This window comes from Cynocephalus volans, chromosome 8, assembly GCF_027409185.1.
Source record: "Cynocephalus volans isolate mCynVol1 chromosome 8, mCynVol1.pri, whole genome shotgun sequence".
Taxonomy (NCBI): Eukaryota; Metazoa; Chordata; class Mammalia; order Dermoptera; family Cynocephalidae; genus Cynocephalus; species Cynocephalus volans.
The window spans coordinates 55,698,447-55,723,143 of NC_084467.1; the positions used below are offsets into that span (position 1 = coordinate 55,698,447).

The following is a 24,697-nucleotide window of genomic DNA, read 5'->3' on the forward strand; positions in this document are numbered from 1 at the left end:
TTCAACTATTCAGCTGACTGTGATATTCTTGAGTGGTCCTGTGTCCGTCAGAACTTTGCAGCCATTGTTTTATTTTCTTTTGGCCTGGATTATTGCTGTGAAGCTGAAGGCCAGTCTGACTTTTCTTTTTGAAAACAATTCTTTTTCCTGTATGGACTTCCTAAAGAATTATTTCCTCATACTTGAAGTAAATAGAATGTATACACCGAGATATGCAAGAGGCCTTCAAAAAGTTCATGGAAAAATTTGGATTATCTTTTTTGTTTTGTTTGGTGGCTGGCTGGTAAGGGGATTCATATTATCTTTTAATTCCATTTTTCCATGACCTTATTGAAGTATCCTCATATCTCCTATACACAATGTGGTCCTTTTGATCTGCAATTCAGTTCTTTCAGAATAGATTTCCTTTGTTACATCTTTTTTGTCCATTTGTTCAGTTTTTCTATCAAGAATAGCAGTTATATTAAACATTAGATTGAATATTTTTTCTTTATCATACTTAAAATTTTTCCTCCTTCTTTGTTTCCTTCTGCCTTCACGTATAGGTTTACACCTTTTATCTTGAGGGCTGGAGAGAACAAAACTTTGTTTATATTTCATAACTACTTCATAATTTCTCTACCTTTATGTGCCATATACGCTGATGCTGTGGGCCTTTGCGCTGTTTTTGTGTGTGCTCTACCAGCAATGTCCTGCATCTAGATATCCATGTGGATTGCTGAATTCAGATCTCTACTCAAGTATCCCCTCCTCAGAGGGTTTTCTTGTATCTTTCTGTCTACGCATGTCACTCTTTCTTCTTATGTTGTAGTCATGTGACGTTACATATTTATCTGCATATTTGAATTTTTGCTCCTCCCTGTCCCTCCACCCCACTGTGAGCACAGGGAAGCAGAGATTATGTGTTTTGTTCATGGCTGTATTGCCAGTGCTTACAACAGTTCTTGGCATGTAGTAAAGGCTTATAAATATATGACCGATTATAGATAGGTCTTACCTGCAGCCTATAGCTGAGCCTATGAAGAGGATACTTGGCCTCTGTTATTTTGCTTGGGGCAGAAATATGGGCCTGTGGTGAAATAATGTACCAATTTGTTTTGTCTTAAGATGTAGTGGGACCAGTTTTTCCCTGATTTGTTTTTGGAGACATATTCACAGAACAAGCAAACAGAATTCTTAAACAAAAGAGCCTTTAAGCAAGGGGATTGCAGATGACATCTCCTTCCTCGATGTAGTATACATCTTCCCTTATGAGGAAAACGACTCAGTGACTTTAGCCTAATTTAAGAACAAGGATAATAAGGTAGTAGTTTCATCTGTATCCTTAACTGGGAAATATCATCACAATGATGCCACAGGATCTCAATGCCCTTTAGAAATTTTCCCAAGAATTCCTACCTAAAAGGAATTAATCTTTTATTTCATGAAGTCACTTTGAAGAGGCAAACTTGTAGTTTAAAACCAAATTTTCTGTTTGGATCCCAGTACCTGCCAGCTGCCAGCCAATCAATCAATCAATCAATCAATCAATACACACACACACACACACACACACACACACACACACACACACACACACACACCCACCCACCCACCCACCCCAGATTTTCTGGAATATCTATCTTCTGTTTATCACTAGATCAATAAGCAGTGATTGTAGCATATCCAGATTTTAAGGTCATCTTTTACTAACCTTATAAGCTCCTTGAAGGCAGGATACATTTATTACAAATCTTTTAAACTTTAGGATAAGAATAGAGTGGTTCCAAGTGTACCAGGAAGCTTTCAGTGAGAGGGAGATGGGTCCTAGGCTCTCAGCACAGTGGGTAATGTGGAACCTACAGAGTGATATGATGTAAGATAAACTCCCATCACCAACATCTGGAGCACAGCTGCTGCTTATTCTCTTCACCATCTGTTAGTAAAAACTGGATGAAATGGAATAGAGGTCTTAGGTACTTGCACAAATAAACATTGTGTAGACACATAAGGTAATTATGAGATAGGAGAGAGAAAAGTCTTCACTAAGCAGGTTTTGATGGTGATTAATATTAACTTGCTACTAAGGCCTGTGGTTGGTGGGGTGAATGGTTTGAACTCCTGGGCTAAGGAAGGCTGTGGAAGAATAACTGCCTGCATTCAACTTTAATCATTCGGTTTTTTAATTGTGATGAACAATAGCTTACATGGGCCTTTCCCAACAACTGGGATGAGATGGGTTACCAGAAGCAGCTGTATTGACTCCGGATCTTAGTGGAGGTAGAAGGGGGTGCTGATGTTGCGCGGCCTTTTCACAAGTTGCCTACCCCAGGTGGATGCTGGACATTGCCCTCCAGAACTGCCCATTTGACTTCTATCAGGTGGAGGGCTTGCTTGGCTGCCTGGGAAGGTGGCAGTGGACTCTGGCTCTGCACCCTTCCTGTGGAGTGAATGTACTCCAGATTAGAAAATGAGAGATGTCCTACTTCCTGTTCCCCTCCACTGCTTCACGTTGTTGCTGTGGCATCTCCTGCTTCAGCTACCCTCCTTCAGGCTCTTGGCATGGCTGGGATGTGCAGGTACCAAGGTCCAGTGGCCAGTGTTATTGGGAACACAACACCAGTCAGGAATTTAGTGACATCTCACTGCAACTAGTGAATATTTTCGAGGATCTAAAAAAAAAAACCAGAACTTGGAGGCCCCATAATTAGTGATATAACACAACAGATTCTGGAGAACTCTAACTACATAAAATTTCTGCTTTCAGCCTGAGTTGGCTATGTGAATAAATAGGACAGAGCAGCTTTTCTAGGCTGGGTTAGGTTCCAGCCTAGAGTGGAAACATAAGGTAGATATTGCATACTCCTGATGAAAAACCATGCCATGGACCAGTCCCATCTGTATAGTTAAGTAGAGGAAAGCAAGCCTTCCATGTTTAAATATGATTTTATTTTACTTTAGCTATTGGCTTTTCCACCTCTTTGACAATTAATGGAATATATTCACTTGGAATAGGTTATCTAATTAGGAAGTTAGAATACTGCTAGCCAGTCATTTAGAAAGCCTGTCTCTGAGGGTTACTTTTAGTAAATGTAAAAGCATACCACAACTTTGTTCTAATTCTCTAAAGGGAAAAATTACAAATGCTGCCACCTGTTGACAAAGTTTGAGTGTGCATCTAGTCCACTTGGTCAATAATCCCTGCCCACAGAGGATTTTACTGTGTCCTGAGCACAGCCTAGCCCTTCAGGAGCTTGCAATTCTAACGGGCTGCAAGCAAGCATGTTTAGAGGAATGCACACCCATAGCCAGAGTGGCAAATTCTCCTTTGTCCCACCAGTGTCATCAGTAGCCTGCCCTGTCTCTTAATTAATGGAAGAAAATCCCTTAGAATGCATTTAAATACCCTATGTGTGTGTTTAAGTACTTTCATGGTCAGAATGGGTATTCTTATTTAAAGATTTTCTGTTACAAGATTTCCATGGGTCATTTTTTTTTTTTTAAAGATAACTGGTAAGGGGATTCTAACCCTTGACTTGGTGCTGTCAGCACCATGCTCTCCCCAGTGAGCCAACTGGCCATCCCTGTATAGGGATCCAAACCCGTGGCCTTGGTGTTATCAGCACCACACTCTCCCAAGTGAGCTACGGGCCGGCCCCATGGGTCATGTTTTAATAGGTCATCATGTTAGGGATTCCCTTCAAGAACTCAACCTAACAACTCAAAGTATCAGGGAATTGAATTTCATTCAATTCCAAGGGTAGATTGCTAGAAGAAAACTTGGATAAGTGGCTATCAAATGTTAACTAAATGTATTTGAAAGCAAAATGCCCACATATCTTTTCCCCCAAAATTAATATGAACGTCTCATGTCCTAATTACAGGGATAGTCTTGTTTGATAGGTCCTAACTAGTCTTCATACTGTTCTTCTCTGACAGTATGTTCATTTTAAAAAATATGTATAGCTGGATAATGACACTGCTAAAAATGGTTTAAAATGTGTTAGTCTAACTGCACCTTAGTTGACATTCTGTTCTTAGCAGCTGATTGATGTGAGAATTACACCTAAATTACTTTGATGATTTGCTCAGCCCAACTTGAGGCACTGATGTAAATCAATTTAAGGAATGCTAAAGTTACCATGCTGCCTGACAGAATCCATCAATTAGAACACTGTTTCATATAATATGCGCTGAAGCCTTAAAGTTAGGACCTGTAGACTGAAGAATATCTGTATTTTAAGAGTCTTGTAGACAGATAAATACTGCTACTCATTTAGTGGAACCCTTGCCCTTATGCCTAGCCAGAGTGACAGCCCCTCTTCAGGACAACCCAGGCCTGTGATGCAGCACCGCAAAATTTGGTGGGAGCCCCACCCCATCCCCTGTGCTTCGTGACCACTTCTGAATCTAGGATGCCGCACTGGTCTTGAAAATGGCACTATTCGAGGGCAGTCAAATTTTTTTTTAAATTTTAGCTTTTAATTTTTTTGAATAGGTTTTTGAGTTTTATTGAAATCTTACATGAACAAGAAATTGGAAATACAATCACATCAAAGAATAAATTGTCATGGCTTTTACATTTAAGCCAAACGAATTTTGTAGGGGAGATTTCAAAAAGTGTGAAGTTATAACAATTTTAATACACAATTAACCTACTTCTAGGAATGCAAAACATACAATCATAGATTATTTTCAGTACAAGAAAACTTAAATTTGTCTTATTTAATTCCTTTTTTTTAGTATATACTCAACATTTTGAAAATCAATAATAGTTCCTTAATACAATCAAACATTAAACCTGTTTAAATTTCTCCAATTCTCTCTCCCCTCTCTTCTTTTCTTACAGTTGATTTGTTTACATCAGGATCCAAACAAGTTCTGTTTGTTGCATTGATGCTATGTCAGCTGTCTCTTAAGTTTCTTTCAATCTGTGGTTTCCCCCGTCATCTAATTTTTTCTTCTTTACCCCATAAAGTTTCCCAAGGTCTGGATTTGCTGGCTCCATCCCAGTAGTGTGTCATTTAACATGTTCCACCAACCCCTGCTTTTCCTGATGATTGGTTGCTGGATCCTGAGGCTTGGTCTCACTCAGGTTAGATTTGGCTTCAGAGGTGTATGTTCTTACTGCAGGAGGCCTATTATGTCTGATCACCTCTCTCTGATGTTAGTGGACATTGATGACCATTCGCTAGATCCATTATTTCAATAGGGGCTTGCAAAATACTATATTCTAGTTATTTTATTCTCCTTTATTTATTAGCTGGGATACTTCAATAGATATAAATGTTCCCTCCTCAACTATTCATGATTACCCTGAGGAACAATTCACATAGGAAAGACAAGATAAATGCTTGATTCTTCCTGTTACTTACTAGTTTTAGAAATATGAATTGTTTCCCTATCATCTTCCAAAGAGACGAGAGTTTATTTGCTTTTGATTCATTGTCATTATGGTTTTTTGCAGTGGTCTCTTTCTCATTTGCATTTTTGTTGTACCACTGGGTTCTGTTCTTTCTTGTGTATTCGTGGTAGTGATTATTGTTTTTTGGATTCCAGATGCAGGACTCCCTTGAGGATTTCTTGCAGGGCTGGTTGTGTGGTGGTGAACTCTTGCACTTTTTGTCTGTCTGGAAAATATACCATTTCTCCCTCTTTTCTGAAGGATAGCCTTGCTGGGTATAGTATTCTTGGCTGGAAGTTTTTTCTTTTAGTGTTTTGAATATATCATCACTTTTTCTTCTGGCCTATAGAGTTTCTGTTGAGAAGTCTGCTGTTAGTCTGATAGGGACTCCCTTATAGGTGACTTGATGCTTTTCTCTTGCTTCTTTTAAGTTTCTCTCTTTGTCTTAGAGCTTTGCTAGTTTGACTATAATCTGTCCTGGAGAGGATCTTTTTGGGTTGAATCTGTTTGGGGATCTTTGAGCCTCCTGGATCTGAAGGTTCGTGTCTCTCCCTATACGTGGAAAGTTTTCTGTTATTATTTCATTGAATAGGTTTTCCATGCCTTTTCCTTTCTCCTCCCCTTGTGGAACATCCATGATTCAAATGTTTGTGTGCTTAAGGTTGTCTGCTAGCTCTCTTAAATTTTCTTCCATTTTAAAAATTCTTTTTTCCTTTTTTTTTTGTCTGCCTGAGTTATTTCAAAAAGACATCTTCAAGATCAGAAATTCTTTCTTCTGCTTGTTCTAGACTGCTGCTTATGTTCTTGGTTGTGTTTTTTAATTTTGTTGAATGAATCTTTCAGTTCCATGAGTTCTGCTACATTTTTTTTAAGGTATCAATCTCTATAAATTCCCTCCTTCATGTTCTGGATTTTTTTTTCTCATTTCATTATGTTGTCTGAGTCTTCCTGTATCTCAGTGAGCTTCCTTAAGATTGTTGCTTGGAATTCCTTTGCAGTCCTTTCAAGGGTTTCTTGCTCCACAAAGTCTGGTATTTGAGAATTACTGTATTTTTTTTTTTTTTGGTGGTGTCATATGTTCTTGAATTTTTGTATTTCTAGTATCTCTGCATTGATGTCTGGTCATCTGGTAGAGCAGTCTACTTATTCTATTACTCTGAAGTGGGCTTTGAGGAGAGAGACATCCTCTTCTTCTTCCGGTCTCCGCTGGTGACTCTCTTGTGTCAGTGCAGTCGAGTGTCTGGCAGGCTGCCTGCACAATGGCTGTGACCACTGTTGTGGTGTTGAGCTGCTTTTGTGGCAGCCATGGCTGTGGCAGTGGCTGTCGTGGGCCACCCACATGGCAGTGGTGTTTTTGGCGTGCCCCCTGTCTCCTTCCAGTAGGAGGGTGCTGCTCTCGGCTCCTGCTCTCGGCTCCTGCCTAGGGCCCCAGAAATACTCTCTTGCCTGCTTCCAGGAAGAGGGGGCTGCAAGAGTAGTCACTTCTAACTGTGTTTTATCTCTGTGAATGCTTGGTCTGTTAATGGAAAGTTAAATCATCCCTCCATGTCCTTTTTTCTTTTATATTCTCTTCCGTTTCTCTGTTATTGATTCCCCTCTTCACTATATCCTCTGGAATCCTCTTTCCTTACACAGTTTTCCCCACCCTCCTTTCCTCGTATACACCCTCTCTAAATCTTTGCAGGATGCTCTTTCCATCTTCTGCTTTAAAAACAAAAATAAAAACAAAAAGCCTGGCCCTCCCCTTAGGATGCTTCTTTCTTTCCTGTCTCTTTTTTTTTTACTGAGGAAACTCACTCTTTTATATTGGATGATGGTGGTGGTGGTTTTATTGTCTCCCCAATGCCTCTTTCATCCTTTTATGAAAACTCAAGGTTATCCTTCATATTGTTCTTGTTTTCAAACCTGCTATTTGTTTTTACCTACCAGCCCCACATTACCTTCATTTTCTCTCAGTATTGGCTTCCTACCCATGCAGTTTACCCTGTGCCAGCCATTATTCTGGAACTTACATATAGTAATTTGCATGTTCCTCACAACAACTTTCTGAATTAGGTATTATTATCATCCTCATTTTATAGACATGCAGAGGTTAAGTAACCAGGGTCTCGAAGTGAGTGAGTGGCATAGCTAGACCTCAATCCCAGGCATTTTGCCTCCAGAGCCTATATTCCTGTCTGCTGAGTTAATTTTCCCTAGTCATGTGTCTCAGCTCATGTGCAGTGATATTTATTGCAGTATGATTGGAAATAACTTAGATTTTCATCATTAGGTGATTGGTTAAACTGTGGTACATCCCAACTATGGCATATTCTGTAGTTGTTAAAGAGAATGAGACAGTAATGGGTACTATAGAAAAAAAATCTCCAAGATATATTGAAGGAGAAGAGTAAGGTGCAGAACATTTGTTGTCTGTATGTGGGAAGAAAGTCTGGTATGTCTGCGCCTGCAGCACTGGACCAGAGAGTTTTCTGAAGCCACATAGGATTTGGACTTCTCAAATCACTTTGTAAGCTGACTGCTATAGACAGCAAAATCAGGCACTTCTCCCTGTCAGAATTTGCTTCTCACAGTCTGCGGTTTTCTATTCAGGAGAAAGACGCATGGTGTGTGATTCTGGAGACAGATAGCACTCCATTCAAAGCTAGGTTCCTCAGTTATTAAATGTTTGATCTGGGGCAAGTCACTTAACTTTTCTGAAACTCATTTTTTACAATTTTAAAATGGGGATAATGCCCAGAATTATTGCAAGTCTTGAGATAATACTTATTCATTCATTCAATACTGTATGTATGTATTACACACACACACACACGCACGCACGCACGCACGCACGCACGCACATTTATTTGGTGGCTGGACAGTACAAGGATTAAACCCTGGACCTTGGTGTTATCAGCACCACACTCCAACCAATTGAGTTAATCAGCCAGCCCTATTTATTTAGCATCTACTGTGTGCCAGGCACTGTTCTTGGCTCTAAGGATATAGCAGTAAACAAGAACTTTAAAAAGTTCTGCTCTAATTTAGCTTACATTCTGGTGAAAATAGAAACTCAAAAAATAAAGTAAATCATATATCATATGACAAATGGTGATAAACTAAAGGAAAAAAAAAAAGAAAAAGAATACAGGGTAAGTAAGGGTGTCAGGTTGGGGTGGAGGTGCAGTTTAACAGGACAGCTAGAGAAGTCCTCATTGGCAAGGGATGCTTTGAGCCAAGACTTGTAGGACTGAGTTCCTGGAGCAAAAGTGTTCTAAGCTTTGGGGACATGAACTGTAAATGTCCAAGGTGGGAGCATGCCTGTCTGTTTGAGAGCAGCAAAGATGCCAGTGTAGTTGGTGCAGAGACACGGACAGAGAGATGACATGAGAGAGGTTGCAGGGGCAGGAGCCTAGATGAGTAGGCCTTTGCAGGCCTGTAAGATTTTGGCCATTCGTCTGCATATAATATATCTGGCACAGCAGGGATGCTCAGCAGATGGTAGCTGTGATGATGACGATGCCACCATGATGCTCTGCTCTTTTTGTAGAAGAAAGATAGATGGGGTGACATTTTGGAGTTCTTTTAACAATTGGTTTTATGCCCCTGGAATAGCAGCATAGCAGAATAGAAAGAGCACTGAAATAGAAATCTAGAGACCTGATGTTAAATCTGCTGTTGACCCTTGCTGAATCCAGACTTACTCATCTATTAAACTGAAGGTGATTGCTCCCAGTCTGCCTGCCTCCTGGAGTTAATGTAAAGAGTAAAAGAGAAGTAAATTTATATAAATGCCTTGTGAACAGTGAACTGCAATATGGATGAAACATAAAGGCTATGTTCGCTGAATTGTGGAGTCATCTAGTCCAGCTAAAACAGAATTGCCTTCCAAAATGGAGTTATTTCTAAAAATGGGGTGCTCACTAGTGGAGAATACTGTGAAGCTATCCCCTTTCTTGGTTTGGATTCGGAATTAATGTAGCCTGCATGTGGATTAGTTCCTTGGAAGCTGCGTCACACTGCTGCCTCAAGGTACACTTGCACTCTCAGTAGTTTAAGATTGAGTCTTTGTGCTGAATTTTTATCAATCTATAACCCAATTAAAAGCTCATTGTGATAAGGTATTGAACTGGATCAGGGAAGTAGATTAAAGGACTTCACTACTAAAAAATGAGGTAGGCGATGAAAGGGGCAAACAAGAAACTGAAGAATGGGAAGCTTATGGAAGTAGGGGTTATGCTGTGCTCCGGTTCCATTCTGTGCCAGTTGAACTCCCTTGTGAGTGGGCGGGGTCAAAAAAGCAGAGTCTGTGTGATTAATGCCTAGAGGTGCTGAGCTGTAATTGAGGCAGAGAGCACAGAGCACTGATGACTCCTAGTACTGTTAAAGAATCTCAGAAAAGGAATTAAATATGAGTGAACTAGTAAAAGGGGGCCTTTCCTTTCTGCTGCCTTTTGATTGAATTGGGAAACCAGCTGAGCTCCTAGGAGAGCTCCAGCAAAAGCAACAGCAACCATTTGTTGAGTGCTTGCTGTGTGCCTGACACCTTGCATCTAAAACATTTTACATGAATTGTCTCTGCCAATCCTCAAAACTGCCCTATGCAGTAGGCATTACCCTTTATTATGGGCTAAGTTGTGTCTCCCCCACCCCCAAATTAATAGTTTGCAGTCCTAACCTTCAGTACCTCAGAATATGACTATATTTGGAGATAAGGTCTTTAAAGAGGTAATTAAGTTAAAACGAAATCATTAGGGTAGGGCTTAATCTAATAGGACTGGACACAGACCCAGACAGAGGGAAGACCATGGATGACACAGGGAGAAGACAGCCTTCTTATAAGCTAAGGAGAGAGGCCTCAGGAGAAACAAACCTGCCAACACCTTGATCTAGGACTTCTAGCCTCCAGGATCATCAGAAAACAAATTTCTGTTGTTTAAGCCACTTGGTCTGTGTTACTTTGTTACAGCAGCCCTAACAAACTAGTACACCCTTGTTTTACATCTGAGGAAACTAAGGATCAGAGAGGTTATAAAATGTGCCAAGATCCTCACAGTTATGGCTAGTTAGAGTTTGGGTTCAATCCAGTTGAGTCTGATTTCATAGCTTGTGCCCCTAACCACATGTTATATTGAGTCCAGAGAGTGTCTGGCATAGGATTGTGTCTCCTCACTTTCGAAGCAGTGACTAGCACCCAGATCTTTGACTTCTGATTCACTGTTCTCACTCTGTACCATGCTTTCTTCTCTGCCACTTGCTTTAGAGATAAGACACTGATAAAAGTACTTGAGTTTCTGCAGACAGGAAGGACATAAATAGTTGATTAAGTTAGGGCTTAGTAAATCTGGAAAGATTTGCCTGTTTGGGACCTTCCCTTCCAGTTCTCCTCTTCCCATGACCTTAGGTAAAGGAGACTTATTCTTGGAAGTGGAGTTAAACCTACCAGAAAAATGGAGCAGATAACAAGTATTTGGTATTGTACTGCCACTGTTGCTGTCACTGAGAAGTTTGGTGGCTCTTAATCAATCAGGAGTAAATATTATAATCACCAGGATAACTTTTTAAAAAACTCTTGATCTCACTCCTGAATGTTGCACTGTAGAAAGTCTGGGATAGGATCTGAGCATTAATAATCATTTGTGGTTTTTTATTTGTCTGTTTTGTTTTAAATCTTTCCTGGTGATTTTGATATGTCTCATCAGATGGAGAACCCTTAAAGCTGTGCAATGACTTATTTCTGTAGTTGTTCCTCCTAAACCATTAACATGGTTGCATTGAACAATATTAAAATCTTAAGACATCATTTTTCCATTTTAACTTTCATCACCTACTTGTACACTTCCATATTTTCCTTGATTCTTCAAACTTAATCCCGTTCTGGGGTTGGAAGGACATAACAGAGGACCTCTAAGCCACCAGAATTAATTATTCTCTTTGGTCATTAGCAGGTCTCGATGTGATAGCCCAATAGGGAGGTACTACCCAACATGTTTTTGAAATGTAGTCCTGCTGAGTTCAGCTTATTCTGTACACAGTTGCATTTCCTCCTCCAGAGGGCCCCAGAGTTTAGGAGCAGCTGGCGGAGCTGAGCAGGCTGACTTGTACCCTCGTCAGACAAGGGAACTAGCCAGTAAGATTTGGGCATTTATTTGTTGGAGGAAATAGAGTTATTTCTCTTTTAGAGCTCCCTATTTTCTATTGCTTTTTTCTAGCTCCCAACCTCTATCCAAAGGATAAAGAACAATGTTTTTTTAGGGTAGCAGCTAGTGATGCTAGAATACAGGGTAGGGACTGTGTCTGAGAACTCAGGTGTTTAAAGGAGTGATCTCTAAAATTCTTTGTGTACACTTATCAGTAAAAAGGTTGAGTTTACATCTTCAATATATTTATAATCACCTGTGTATAAATAATTTACATGTATAGTGTCACTAATATGACATTCCTTATAAAATGTACCCTCCAAATATCAATTTTAAAAGGATGAGCAATATATATGTATATATAATAGAAGTTCTAATATTCTCTTTCTGTACTCCAATGAGGGTCACTTTGAAAGCCACTGTATTGGAAAATGCTTTTCCTTGATGTGGCACAGGTTTGAGGAAAGAGTTTAGAGATGATCCTGGTTGTTTTTGCTGCTGGCACCTTTCTAACTCCAGTTGTCATCTTGAAGTTTTAGCGAAGAGTGGGTGATCCAGGGAAAGGCAGGACTGACAGTTGGTGAGAGGGTAACTTCATGTGGATGGCTCACAGGCAGTGAGAAGGGCTTTGGAGGGAGCATTTCAGAGAATTTGCAGCAGAGATTGGCAAGCAGCAGGTACCTAAAGCAGGGGAATGAGACAACCATTGGATGGATTTTTATCACATTCAACTGAACAAGCACACTGAAATTGCTTGGCATCTGTACCTCTTTGGGATTTCATTGCCGAGTGCAACGCATTCATGTTTGAGCAGCTGACTTTCTGCACTAGCAGAAGGAATTCCTTGAATAGATGTATTACAGGGTCATGAAGACCCATTTTTAAGCTGTCGTCTTGGTACTTCCAGTGATAAAAGGGTAGAGATGGGCTGGTGTCCTTATCTGAAGTGATTTAAAAGTTTCCCTTCTCAATGTTGCATCTCTTATTATACTTTCTTTCCAGTTCTCCATCCACCTTGTTCTTTTGCCTAACTAGATTATAAAGATGTTATTTAAAGATTGATTATTAGATACAGTTAGGCTTTTACCAGAGCAAACTAACTGGAGTGATTTATTTAGGAAAAAGGTACTACTGTGCAGTCCTCCTACAGCCAGACCTGGAGTTACATTTCAAACAGGTCTCTCCCTGGGAAAAAAATATAGCCCAGGGTCATGTGACCTAACTCCTGGGATCACTCAGAGCTTATGCATCAAGAAAAAGGGGAAGAGTTGCCCATGAGCCCAAATTTTAATTTTGTTGCTTATTTTCCTACATTTAGAAAAGTAGGACGAATTCATGTTTTACAGTACCCAGTTTTAAAAGCACTCATTCTTTTTGAAATCAGACTTGAATTTTTTTTAATTAAAAAAATTTCCCCCCAGCTTTATCGAGGTATACTTGACAAATAAAAAATGTATGTATTTTTGATATACATTATGAAATGATTGCCACAAGCTTAATTAATATATCCATTACCTCACATAAATATGATTTTTTTCCTTTTTGTTGTGTGAGAACACTTAAAAATCAACTCTTTGAGCACATTTCAAGTATACAATACAGCATTATTAACTATAGTCACCATGTGGTACATTAGATTGCCTACCTTGGTTGAAGTGCAGATGCAGGTGAAGTTCTCGACAAAGTAACCCACTTTAATTGATTTAGACTCTAAAATATATGTATATAAATATTTTTGCTAACCTAAGAATGATATAAACTGTTAGAGCTAAAAGGACACATGATATAATTTTGTCCCTTCTTTAACAGAAGAGGAAATGGAGGTGATGTAACTTGCCTAAGGTCACACAGTAGTTAAGAGCAGAGCCAGGACTGGTTTAGTGATTTTTAGTTTAATGTACTTTCTTCTTTTATCATATGACTCCTAATCTTTGAGTCTTCCAGATGCAGAAGCTAGGTTATAAAATAGCATGTTTTCTTCAAATATTAAATTTACGTGGAGGTATAGATATAAATTCTTGGTTAAAGCTCCTTTTTGGATGGTTTATGCAGAGTTGATTATTCTGTCACTGAAAATATTTCAAGGACTTATTGGAATTGGGCAATATCTTGCATTTGACATGTTTGTTTTTGGCATTTAGGTTTTCCTAGGACATTAGTACAGGCTGAATCCCTGGACAAAATCTGTGAGCTGGATCTAGTGATCAGTTTGAACATTCCATTTGAAACACTTAAAGATCGTCTCAGCCGACGTTGGATTCACCCTCCTAGTGGAAGGGTATATAACCTGGACTTCAATCCACCTCACGTACATGTAAGAATATAAAAAGTGCTTTTATAAACTGGCAAGAAAAAGGCAAGAAATTTAGGATGAAAAGTGGGTAAAAGATATGAATAGACTATTGAAGAAAGAGCAGATTTACATGGCCCAACACCATTTTAAAAATGTTTAAATTCAGTAGCAGTTAGGGAAAAGAAACTTAAGTAAAAAGAGGAGATCACTTTGGATCCATTGGACTGGGAAAAATTTAAAAGATTACCACATCTATTGCTGATGGGTATCTGGGAAAAATAGTACACTAGTCCCCCTTATCTGCAGTTTCACTTTCCACTGTTTAAGTTACCTGCAGTCAACCGTAGTTTGAATTTTCAGATAGTAATTTAAGATATTTTCAGAGAGGGAGAGACCACAGCCACATAATTTTTACTGCAGTATATTGTTATAACTGTTCTGTTTTATTATTAGTTATTGTTGTTCATCTCTTTCTGCGCCTAATTTATAGATTAAACTTTTTCATAGGTATGTGTAGGAAAAAAACATACAGGGTTTGGTACTTGCCACAGTTTCAGGTATCCACTGGGGATCTTGGAAGGTATCCCCTGCAGATAAGGGGGGACTACGGTGTTCTCATCTTTGTTAGATAAAGTATTAATAACCTCTTTAAAACAACATGGCAATGTACATTAAAAGTTTTAAATAAATATTTCATTCAACTCACCCTTGGGAGAAGAGTCTATGGAAGTGAAAGCACTAGCAGAGAAGGTCATGTATACAGTGATGCTTATTTCAGTGTTGTTCATAGTGGCCAAAAAACAAAACCAAAAAAAACTCCAGAAAACAAAATGAATGTTCATTTGTAGGGGAACAGTTAAATAAATTTGAGAACATTCACATTATTTTGGTATATAATGTAGTCAGTAAAAAGAATGAATTAGCACTATACTTTTTGACATGGGCAGATTTCCTGAAGGTATTGTTGAATGAGAAAAGTGAACAGCAGAATGATCCCATTTTTGTAAAACAATGACTATACATCTTTTTGTATATCTATTTGTGTGTATATGTCCTCTAGCTTTGTATGATCAGGGCACAAATTATGAAGGATATATCCTGGGCTAGCAAAGAGCCTGGGGCTGGGACTGGATAAGGGAATATGGATGGGGGAGGGGGGAATGTTAAGGTGATTGGAAGATTGCCCTTAAGAAGAAGTTCAAAATATAACACTGATAAAATTGCTGAAAATTAAACATGTATAAAAGTATATGTGTAAAGATACTTTAATAAATTCACTTAAAGAGCTACTATTTTTTCTTATAGATCGTATCTATATTTATCTGATACAGATTGAACTAATGCATTAATTCATTCTGGTCATATTAACTGTAATTATTGGGTGGTAGATGGTATTATTTGTTATCTTCCAGATGTGTTGAAAAGTGGCATTGTGTCTTACTGGGTTGCTCTTTATGGAAAAGGTTAGACTTTTGAATATAGATGGAGTCAGTAATTACTACAGAAAACTACTTCAGGAGGATGACTTCCCAACTCTTAGATACTGTTGTGTCAGTAAAGTCCCAATAAGACTTGCTCATTTGGGTTAAGCACTAGTCTCCTTTTAAAAATGTAAATAGTTTTGTAATTCCTTTATTCCCTTTCTCATTTCCATTTCAAGAAGCTGCAATAAGAAAAAAGAAATGGCTGGGGGGAAAAAGGGAGTTCTGAAAATATAGATGGGAACACTAAGTGCAACACAAATGCTTCACATTTTGGCTTTGTCCAGACCTGCTGATGCACAGATTCCTATAAAATTTGAAAAGATTTACCACTGAGTTGCTTTCCAAAGCCTGGGTTTCCCTAAAAGAACATCTGCAATTACAATGCTGCTTCTAAAGACAGCTGTGAAAGTTGTCTGCACCACGCTCAGCCAGTGAGCAAACTGGCCATCCCTATATAGGATCCGAACCCGTGGCCTTGGTGTTATCAGCACCGCACTCTACCGAGTGAGCCACGGGCCGGCCTCCAGCTGTGAAAGTTGTAACCTGGACCAACTCTCCCAGCCGCTGGGGCCAGGCTCCCCGGGAAGGTGGGATGTGGTTGCTCCAGCATCAGTCTTCTCTTTCTGAAAGCAGTATTGTATTTGCTGGTGATCTGAAATCTTGGAGATGACTTCTGAGCTTTGTGGCTGTAAGTAAAATAAAGAAGAGGAGAATATAGGTGATGTATGGCTTCCTCCCATCCCCATTTCTCCTGTCATGTCAGGTTAAAAACCATGGAATACACGTGATAATTATGTGGCTCACCAATAAATCATAAGTGTAAGTCATATACCCAAGGCCCTGAGCTGTAATGGAATTTTAGTGTGTTTCAAATTTACAGCCAGTTTATGATTATCCAGTTGAGTTGCCTGAGCCTTTTGATTCTGCTCTAGCCTGCCTTTTGACAGATTTATTCTTGTGACTGTCTCCCCTGGTAAGTAATGGCCATGGACATAGGATCCAAAATTCTGATGTCTACTTTGCTATTTGTAAGTAGGCATTGGTCTGAGGAGGTTAAAATACATTGAAAACCAGGTTTTTTTTTTAAATAAAAATTTTTTCAATTCTCAGAATTCTGGTAAAATAACCGAGTAAGATAAATTTCAGAGAAGCTACATGATACAGTTTGAAAGATGATAGAGATGATAATGAAATATCTTCTCCTAGATTCATATATTCCCTAAGTAAACCAAGCTGGTTCTTTGAGACATTTTATTTTTCATAATAAGAACTCAAGCTTTAGAAAGCAGGACAGTTTGAAGAATATTTAGAGGGTGGGAGTGACATTGTCTAAAGGTTTGTTGTTGGGGGAGTTTGCGTGGAATTTTAGACTGAATTGAAAGTACCATTTATCAGCAGCACTGGAACATGTTTGGACAGATCTGTGTAGTCAATAAAGATTTAGTGTCAACTGTTAGGAAATAAGGTTAACTTACTGTTAAGTGTGCTATTTCTTTTTCACCTATACTCACCATTACCACTGGTACCCAGGCCTAACTCATCATGTGGTAGGAGTCAAAGGTGAATAACATCATTTTGCACCTATGGAATGGAATGGCCCAACATTTGGCTGTATTAACTGGTTTCTCTGGTACTTGTAGGGGGTTGATGACATCACTGGTGAACCATTAGTACAGCAGGAGGATGATAAACCTGAAGCAGTCGCCGTCAGGCTAAGACAGTACAAGGACGTGGCAAAGCCAGTCATTGAATTATACAAGTGAGTGCTTCAAAATTTTCACGGCAAAGGGCCAGCTAGTGTGGAGCCTTCTGGGCAGGATATTGGATTGAGAGTAGGGTAGTGTTTCTTTAAGCTAGATAAACTCTAAAGGCTTCTTACCTCCCCCAGCAGTCAGATGAAATGCTGGAATTGTACATGGGAGATAAAGTCTAGTATATTTATTCTGAAATTGTTAGAACATAACAACCTAAACCTGATCATCTGAATGTTCTTGATATAAAATTATACCTATACTTATTTTCATTATTCTTTTTAAGTGGCTGAAATAATGGTCTGTATATTGACACTCCATTATGTAAATACCTGATTTGGGTAGAAGACTAGAAGGGATTTTTGGCTGGAATGTGTCTATAGAGAGTTTAACAAGGAAAAGCTAAAACCATAAGCTAGGGTTTGCAAATTCAAAAGGCTACAGGGACCAGGCAGGTATTGGCAATGAGTGTTAAACCTGGTAGGAGTATGTCAAACAGGGCAGTTGAGTGACAGTTGAACTGGACAGCTCCTAGGCTGGTCCAGCTACTTATCACCACAGGGGCACACAGGCCCAGTGTGACAGATTCCTGTGTTTGAGGAGAAGTAGAAATCTGGTTCTCAATTAAAAATTTTGAAATGGCATGCAAGCCAAACAAAACCATATGCTAACTGCACTCAGGATTGCACTTTATAGACTCCCCTATAATCGATTTCTAGCCTTTGTAGTCCTCAAATAATTCAGCAAACCTTTAGATCAGTTTCTTGATCATATTATGATGATACATCCTGTGTTCCATAATCAATTGTAAGTAATATGGGTTTAGTGTACCAAAGTTTGTCAGTGATTTTCTTTTGAAAAGTATATATTGAAGTGGATTTGGGATTGCCTCTATAATGTTATTATTTGATATGTCTTAAAGGGGAGAAAAAAATGATGGTATCATGGCAAGCGGGCAAGAAATGCACAAGTTATAGCCTTATGTAGGTATGCCTAGTGGAAGTGTTTATACTTTCGAAAGGGGCTGTTTTGGCATTTAGTGGTGTGTGATAAAGACCATAAGATCATAATTGTTTATACCTAGGATCTTCATCTGCCTGAATATGTTACGAAGAAACCTAAAATGACTTTGTATGTTGGACTTTGTTTTTCAGGAGCCGAGGAGTGCTCCACCAATTTTCTGGGACGGAGACTAACAAAATTTGGCCCTATGTTTACACGCTTTTTTCAAACAAGATCACACCTATTCAGTCCAAAGAAGCATACTGAGCCTGCCAATGGAAGAACCAGGAAGATGTGGCCATTCATTTAATTGTGTGTGTAGTATTGGTGCCATGTCCAAATTAGAAGCTAGCCGAGATAGCTTGCAGCATCTTTTCTAGTTTAAATGGTTAACTGATAGGAAAACTAAAAAGAGAAAGAGTTCATGAAGAGGCCCTCTGCCTTTTATAAGAGGGTTACCTATACATGTGTAAGGTATCTCTGCACATGTCTCAAGCTCTTCACAAGAAAGCAAGCACAGGCTGGATTTCAAACAGTGTATGACCTAAGCTCTAGCTGATTTTTGACAGCCATGTTGTTGTTTAGTAGTCTTTTTACAGATGATGGTGGTAGTCTCTGGTTCTCCCTACCTGCCCAAAGGGTGTTGAACCATAGCACCATTAAGCCTATGAATGCCAAAGGGTCCAGCCTGGGCTTTGTGCTAGGTTCTCTAGTGTGTGCTCCCCTGGTAACAATGGAATTAAAGCTAATTGCTCTCAGTGGTTGCTTTTCTGGTCTTGAGTGACTGTGTCCACAATTCATTTTTTTCTGGTAGGAGTGACTCATCCTTTTCTGAATCCATGTTCCATAGAATCTCTCCTTTTTATACATCCTGGGACGAAAGTATTTGGCTTCTACTTTTTTTTTTTTTTAGACTATTTTTTTTAAACGTCTGTTTTCTCTCTTCCTAGGCTATTAAATAATACAGATTGTTATTGCATTTTTCCCTCTCAAATTCTTCTTTCTAAGAACTGAGAGCTAGGGGACTATGTTGAATCTCTTCATACACTGGGAACTGAGCTATGTGGAGGGTCTTAACTTAAACTGCTGGTCTGATTCTCATGGGTTGACATTGCTTCTTTCATTGTGAAAAAATTAAACCCCCAAAAGTCTCTTGGGATCCTCCAAAAAAAAAAAAAAAGTAAAAGAAAAAGATCTACCTACATAAATGTTGAAAGATCATATCTTATATATATGGAAGTAATAAGACCATATGGAATTACTGGACTTATAGAATAAGTAGTTAAGCTTTTTATTCAAGACAGCAAAATGTGTTTTGAAGATGCTGCTAAATATTGATGTTGCCAGTGTTTTTCTCCTGTGAGTGACCCAAGGATATTATGAATAGGTGGTAAAGGGAATGGAGCCAGTGGGGTTGAGGAGAATATCGCACTAGCTGTGCCTAGAGTGAGTGACAGCTTTACAATTATGGGAAAACAAATTCTTTATTTTTTTTCCCTATTCCAAAGATGCATTCTATGGGGTGGCCATAAAGTCTAGAAATATAGATGCTAATATTTTGTCATTCATTGTAATGTAATATCAATAAACCATTTGTTAAAAGATTTGCCTGGTTTCCAGACTTGGTGGCCATCTTAGATAATTCTTGCTCTCCTCTGGGAAGGACAATGAAATTTATTCCTGCTGCCTTAAAAGTATGTATCCCTTCTTCATGCATCTTGACTGTCCCCAGGGAACATCCTTTACTATTCCTGGGTTCTGTCTAATTCTTCATACTGGTGAGAGAAAGAAAAAAAAAAGTCTATTTCCATACTTTCAGTGGTGTTGAAACATTTCTTTCTGAAGATATCCCAGCGAATCCCCAGTCAATTCACTGCCATATATATTCTGTACACTAATGAGCGCATCTTCCTTATAAATACTGCCCAAACTCTTGCCAGTTCCTCTCCCCTTGTTCCTTCATGTGAATGTTCTTTGGCTACCTTAGTGGAAATATAGACCAATCTCCTTTTCATCTTCTCAATCACAGTGAAATAAGATTGTTTACTTTAGGTTTATGCAATGAAAACGCCCAGTTCAGGTCTATGAAATGTCGGTTATTTTATTGACACTGAGCACTTTAGAAGAGTTGCATTTGAATGCCAGCTCATGGGGACAGGGTGAAAATCAGACATATAGATTAAGTTTCTGGGAAGCCAGGTATAGAGAAAAACAAGTCTGATATGAGGAAAATTGCACAATTTAGAGTAGTACTGCATGGAGACGATTGCAAACTAGGAAAAGTAGAATTAAAGTTAATATGTGTATAATTCAAAAGAGGAAAGTGTACTTTTTCAGAAGCAGAAAAATCTTCAGATTTCTTTCTTTACTTCCCATTGTGTTTAGCAGACCCTCCAATGTAGTCATTGCCTTTGGAGTTTTGGGAAGATGTATGGGAAATGGCTTGATCCTGATTTCACACACTACTTCTCCATCCGTCCTTTCCCCCCTCTTCCCTTCCAGCTAAATAGACAGTTGTAGCTAACACTGAGTCACTCAGTAAGTTTCAACAGTGTTTGCTGTTGCTGAGATTGCCCAGCAACCGAGGGTCATTTTGCTAGGTGAGACCAGTAAGAGACGAACATCTTTTCCATGGCCCTTGAAAGATGATGCTTGTTTCATGTTTAGTGGCCTAAAATTCTGATTTTTTTCAACAAACTCTCTAGTTTTCCCTTAAATGATTGTGTAGAAATTAAAGTTATCTTGAAAATGTTTTGACAAAAGTAAAATTAAAGGGACGTCTTTTCTTGGTTTTCCTTCTACTGCCACATGTGAAAAGTTCTTTCACTTTTAAGCACAGAGAATTATTTGGGTGGTCTGTAAAATTCTGACCTGACCTCACATTCAGTGATTCTACCCGGTTCTTAATTTAGTTTGTTTTTCTTTATCCTAACAGGCTTCTGACTTAGAACTCGGAAATGCTGCCATGTTCAATATGCTCTAACACTAAGGTGAACTATGATAGGTACCATTTATTGAAGGCCTGCTGAGTGAAATGTGCAGTTTTAGGACTTTTACAAATGTCTCAATTGATCTTTCTAGCATCCTATGAGATAGGCATGATCCCACATCTATAAACAAAGGGGACAGGGGTCAGGGATGTGAAGTGTCTTGCCCAGGCTTCTGCTGTCAGTGAACAGTGTAGCTGGGAATCAGACCGGTGTTTTCCTGACTTCAAAGACTGAGTTTGTTCCTGGATGTTAAATACCTGTGTCCTGTCCCAAGCAACCCTTGGCCCTGAGCCTGCTTTGTTCTGCATGTGGCCTCACATCAAGAATAGCAGAGTTCACTAAAGGGATGTTCACCTCTGTATGAGACTGTTCCTCCCCCCCCCTTTGCTTAAGCAAAGGAAGCTGCTAAAGGAGAGTCTGAGCCCTTCATCCTTCTCCCTAATTCCTCATTTATACATAGGCTACAAGGCTGTTGAAGTAGGCTGGGCTTGGGTCCAGGCTAATCTGTGGAGGAGGCAAGCTCATGTTGCAATTTGCTCATGTACTTTTTTGGTGTCCATTTTGTTGTGCCCCTGACGGAGCCTTTACCCTTGAGCCATCCCCAGCCATGGCACTCACACATAGGCCTGGTCTCCTTAGAGCTATCCAGACACTACTCACTTTTCTTCCCTGAGATCAGAACAAATTACTCCCTCCCTCCCACCCTACACAAGGTCTTGATGATAAACTAATTCTTCTGAAAGTGGTAATAGATGAACAAATGGTGATTGAGCATCTAACCGAAAGTAACCCTTGGCTTTGTACCATTGTCCCTATGTTACATTACGCATTAACGTGATTCTATTGCCAAATTCAAACCTTTGCCTGCCATATGCTTGTCATGCAACAATTGTGGCTGTAGCCAGGAATATTCACTTCCTGTCTTGTTCTCCTTCCCCAGGAATCACTCCCCTACCACCCTCCAGCAGCCAAGGTCAGATGAGCTCTAGTATTACCCAAGGTGTGCTTGTCTCTTTGGTAGGGAAGGAAAAAAGTAAGAATAGCCATGGGTATGTTAGGATTCTTAGAGAGGGGTACTGCTGTGACTTTTCTTGCAATTTAAAATTTGAGACAAGGTGATTTTAGAGAGATGTTTGCCCAAACCCATATTTAGAGCTTTTATAAAATTTAGTTCACTGGAACCTGAGTTCAATATTTGACTTTAGCTATTTGTCTGAAGAGTTCAAGCCTGCTGGAAGTCTTTGCTCAAATCATAAAGACAGCATATTTCCAAATGTGTTAAGGTTTAGGTCTTCTTAGTAGTTAGTTTATTTACTCATGCTAAGCGCATTACATGCATTGTCTAATGTTTGATTAAGTCCTCAATAATTACCTTGTATAATAGGTATTATCTCAGTTATTTTTCTCCTTGTATTTAACAACTGAAATCTGTTTTTTAAAAGGTGTTTTCATGTACCTGTAGGGATTAATCAGGGCATTCAGAAGGGCCTATTTTGTACCTTTTCCTAGTTTTAGCTTCCCATTCTTGTTAATAGGTAAAACAATATATTTGCTCCAGCCTGGCATCTTTGCTTTTGGCATTCTGGTGCTGAGACAGGGAATGGGTGCTCAGTGTGTCATGGTGTAGCTGCACAGTGTACATACAGAGGCATATGGCTCACCTGTACTCTGCTGGACTATAGGATTTCAGGAGGCATTTGTGTCCACCTGATGGGTTTCATTTATTACCTTTCATTGAACAGTCTTTTCTTTCTGCATTCGATTTTGCCAGAGTCAATTCATAAGGTAAAGTCCTGTTCATAGTATGAATTCCTTTCTCACTGCCTGCTTCCATTTTTAGCAACTCCCTGGTCTATTTGGTGTCTCGAAAGAAGAACCCAGTAATGGAGACTTCTTTTAATATGGGAAGGTGACCTGGTCATAAGTCGTCATTCCATTCTATATATAACTGATCCAGTCTGGTTTCCGGATGAGAAGCGTGCAAGACCCAGATGCTGGGAAACCATGAAGTTGTATTTCAATTATGAAGAAAAAAAAAAATCTTTCTGCATCTGTTGAGACATAATATACTTAAAATTGTTCATAAACACCATACCTTATCTTTCTTGTAACAAATTGCACAATTCTTGCCAGAATAAATGTCATTATCTGTATACTTCAGGGAATTTTCCAATTTGATCATTTTGTATGTGCATGGTGTGTGTGAGAGATTGTAAAATATTTCGAAAAGGATGAAAGCTCTCATATGGCATTATTCCTCTGTAATAATTAGGCTAATCTAGGAAGCATGTTATCATTCTTTAAGTAAAAGATTTCCTGTTTGGAGTAGACCATCTTGAAGATTCTCCCTGGGATTGGTGTGAGTCTCATACATGTTATAAAAACCTTTCTTTTCCTCATTTTAAAGGTTTGGCTATAAAGTCAGAAATGTACTAAATAGAAACAAACTAATTTGTATTTAATTTAGAGAAAGTAAAGGGAAGAAAAATAAAAACTTAGTCTTTATGTAAGCTCCAAGGATATTAGGACTTAGAGGGCTTTTCTAGTTTTATGAGAATTTGTACTACTGATTTTTATATATTAATTGTTTTTGAGATGAACAGATCTCTGGGGAAATTGTTGAGTTACAATGGCATTTCACTGTGATCCCTCTGAAGTTCATATCAGTTTTCTAACCCAATGACAACCTGTCTCTAGTTTACTGTCCTGTGAAATGTCAACTCGTTTCCCAGAAGCCATGTGTTTACGATGAGTCAGAATGCTTTTCCTCAGTGTGACAGTTGTCGGCCCTCTTGATTTTGGTGTATGTACTTAATTCAAAGTATCTAAACCTGTAGTCTCATCTGTATATGCTATCCTAACTGTTAACTGTATTATTGATGATTTTGATTATCTTGCTTGAAGATTGATTCATACTTTTCAGTTTGATAGAAATAAAGTTTTTTTCCTGCTTACAACTAGTGAATTCATTTAATGTTTATATAGCTTTTTACACTGACCATATAAATTTTCAGCTACTTTCATTATGCCACTCTGCAACCACTACATTAACAGGGTTATCTCTAATTTGCAGATGAGGAAAATAACACGATGTTACCTAGATAAGGTGACAGTTGGTGGTAAGGTAAGCTCCTGAACTCAAGAATTGTGATCCCAAGTCCCATTTTCTTTTTTTCTACTACATCATTGCCTTATTTGTGTACCCTTAAGTTCCTTATTTGTCTGATACCTTATTGGTAACAAATTTTAATGTATATTCTTTTATTTTACTCTTAAAACAACTAGATGATATGAACAGTGTATTAGTCAGGGTTCGCCAGAGAGAATCAATAGGATATAATTATATGAGAGGGATTTATTAGGGGAATTAGCTCACGTGGTTATGAAGAAAAGTCCCACAATAGGCCGTCTATAAACTGGATGCTGGTAGCATGGCTCAGTCCAAGTCCAAAGGCCTCAGAACCAGGGAAGTTGATGGTGTCCTTGGTGTAAGTTCTGGAACCCAAAAGCTGAAGAGTCTCGAGCTCTGATGTCCACGGTCAGGGGAGAAGAGTGTGCTCCAGCTCCAGCAGATTGAGAGAGAGCTTCACCTCTTTCCTCTGTCTTTTGTTCTCTCCGGACCCCCAGTGGATTGGATGGTTCCCACCCACACTGAGGGTGGGTCTTTCCCAC

At 39.0% G+C, this 24,697-nt stretch overlaps 1 protein-coding gene across 6 annotated transcripts in view; it reads left to right on the plus strand.

Annotated features, from left to right (window-relative positions):
* Nucleotides 1–23,982, plus strand: part of AK4 (adenylate kinase 4) — a 68,079-nt gene extending 44,097 nt beyond the window's left edge. For all 6 annotated transcript variants that reach the window (XM_063105143.1, XM_063105147.1, XM_063105148.1 and 3 more), the window contains 3 exons: nucleotides 13,647–13,819; nucleotides 16,923–17,041; nucleotides 18,188–23,982. In XM_063105143.1, coding sequence (XP_062961213.1) covers nucleotides 13,647–13,819; nucleotides 16,923–17,041; nucleotides 18,188–18,302 — 407 coding nt within the window. In that variant the 3' untranslated portion in view covers nucleotides 18,303–23,982. The remainder of the gene's footprint in view (nucleotides 1–13,646; nucleotides 13,820–16,922; nucleotides 17,042–18,187) is intronic.
* Nucleotides 23,983–24,697: the final 715 nt, after the last annotated feature.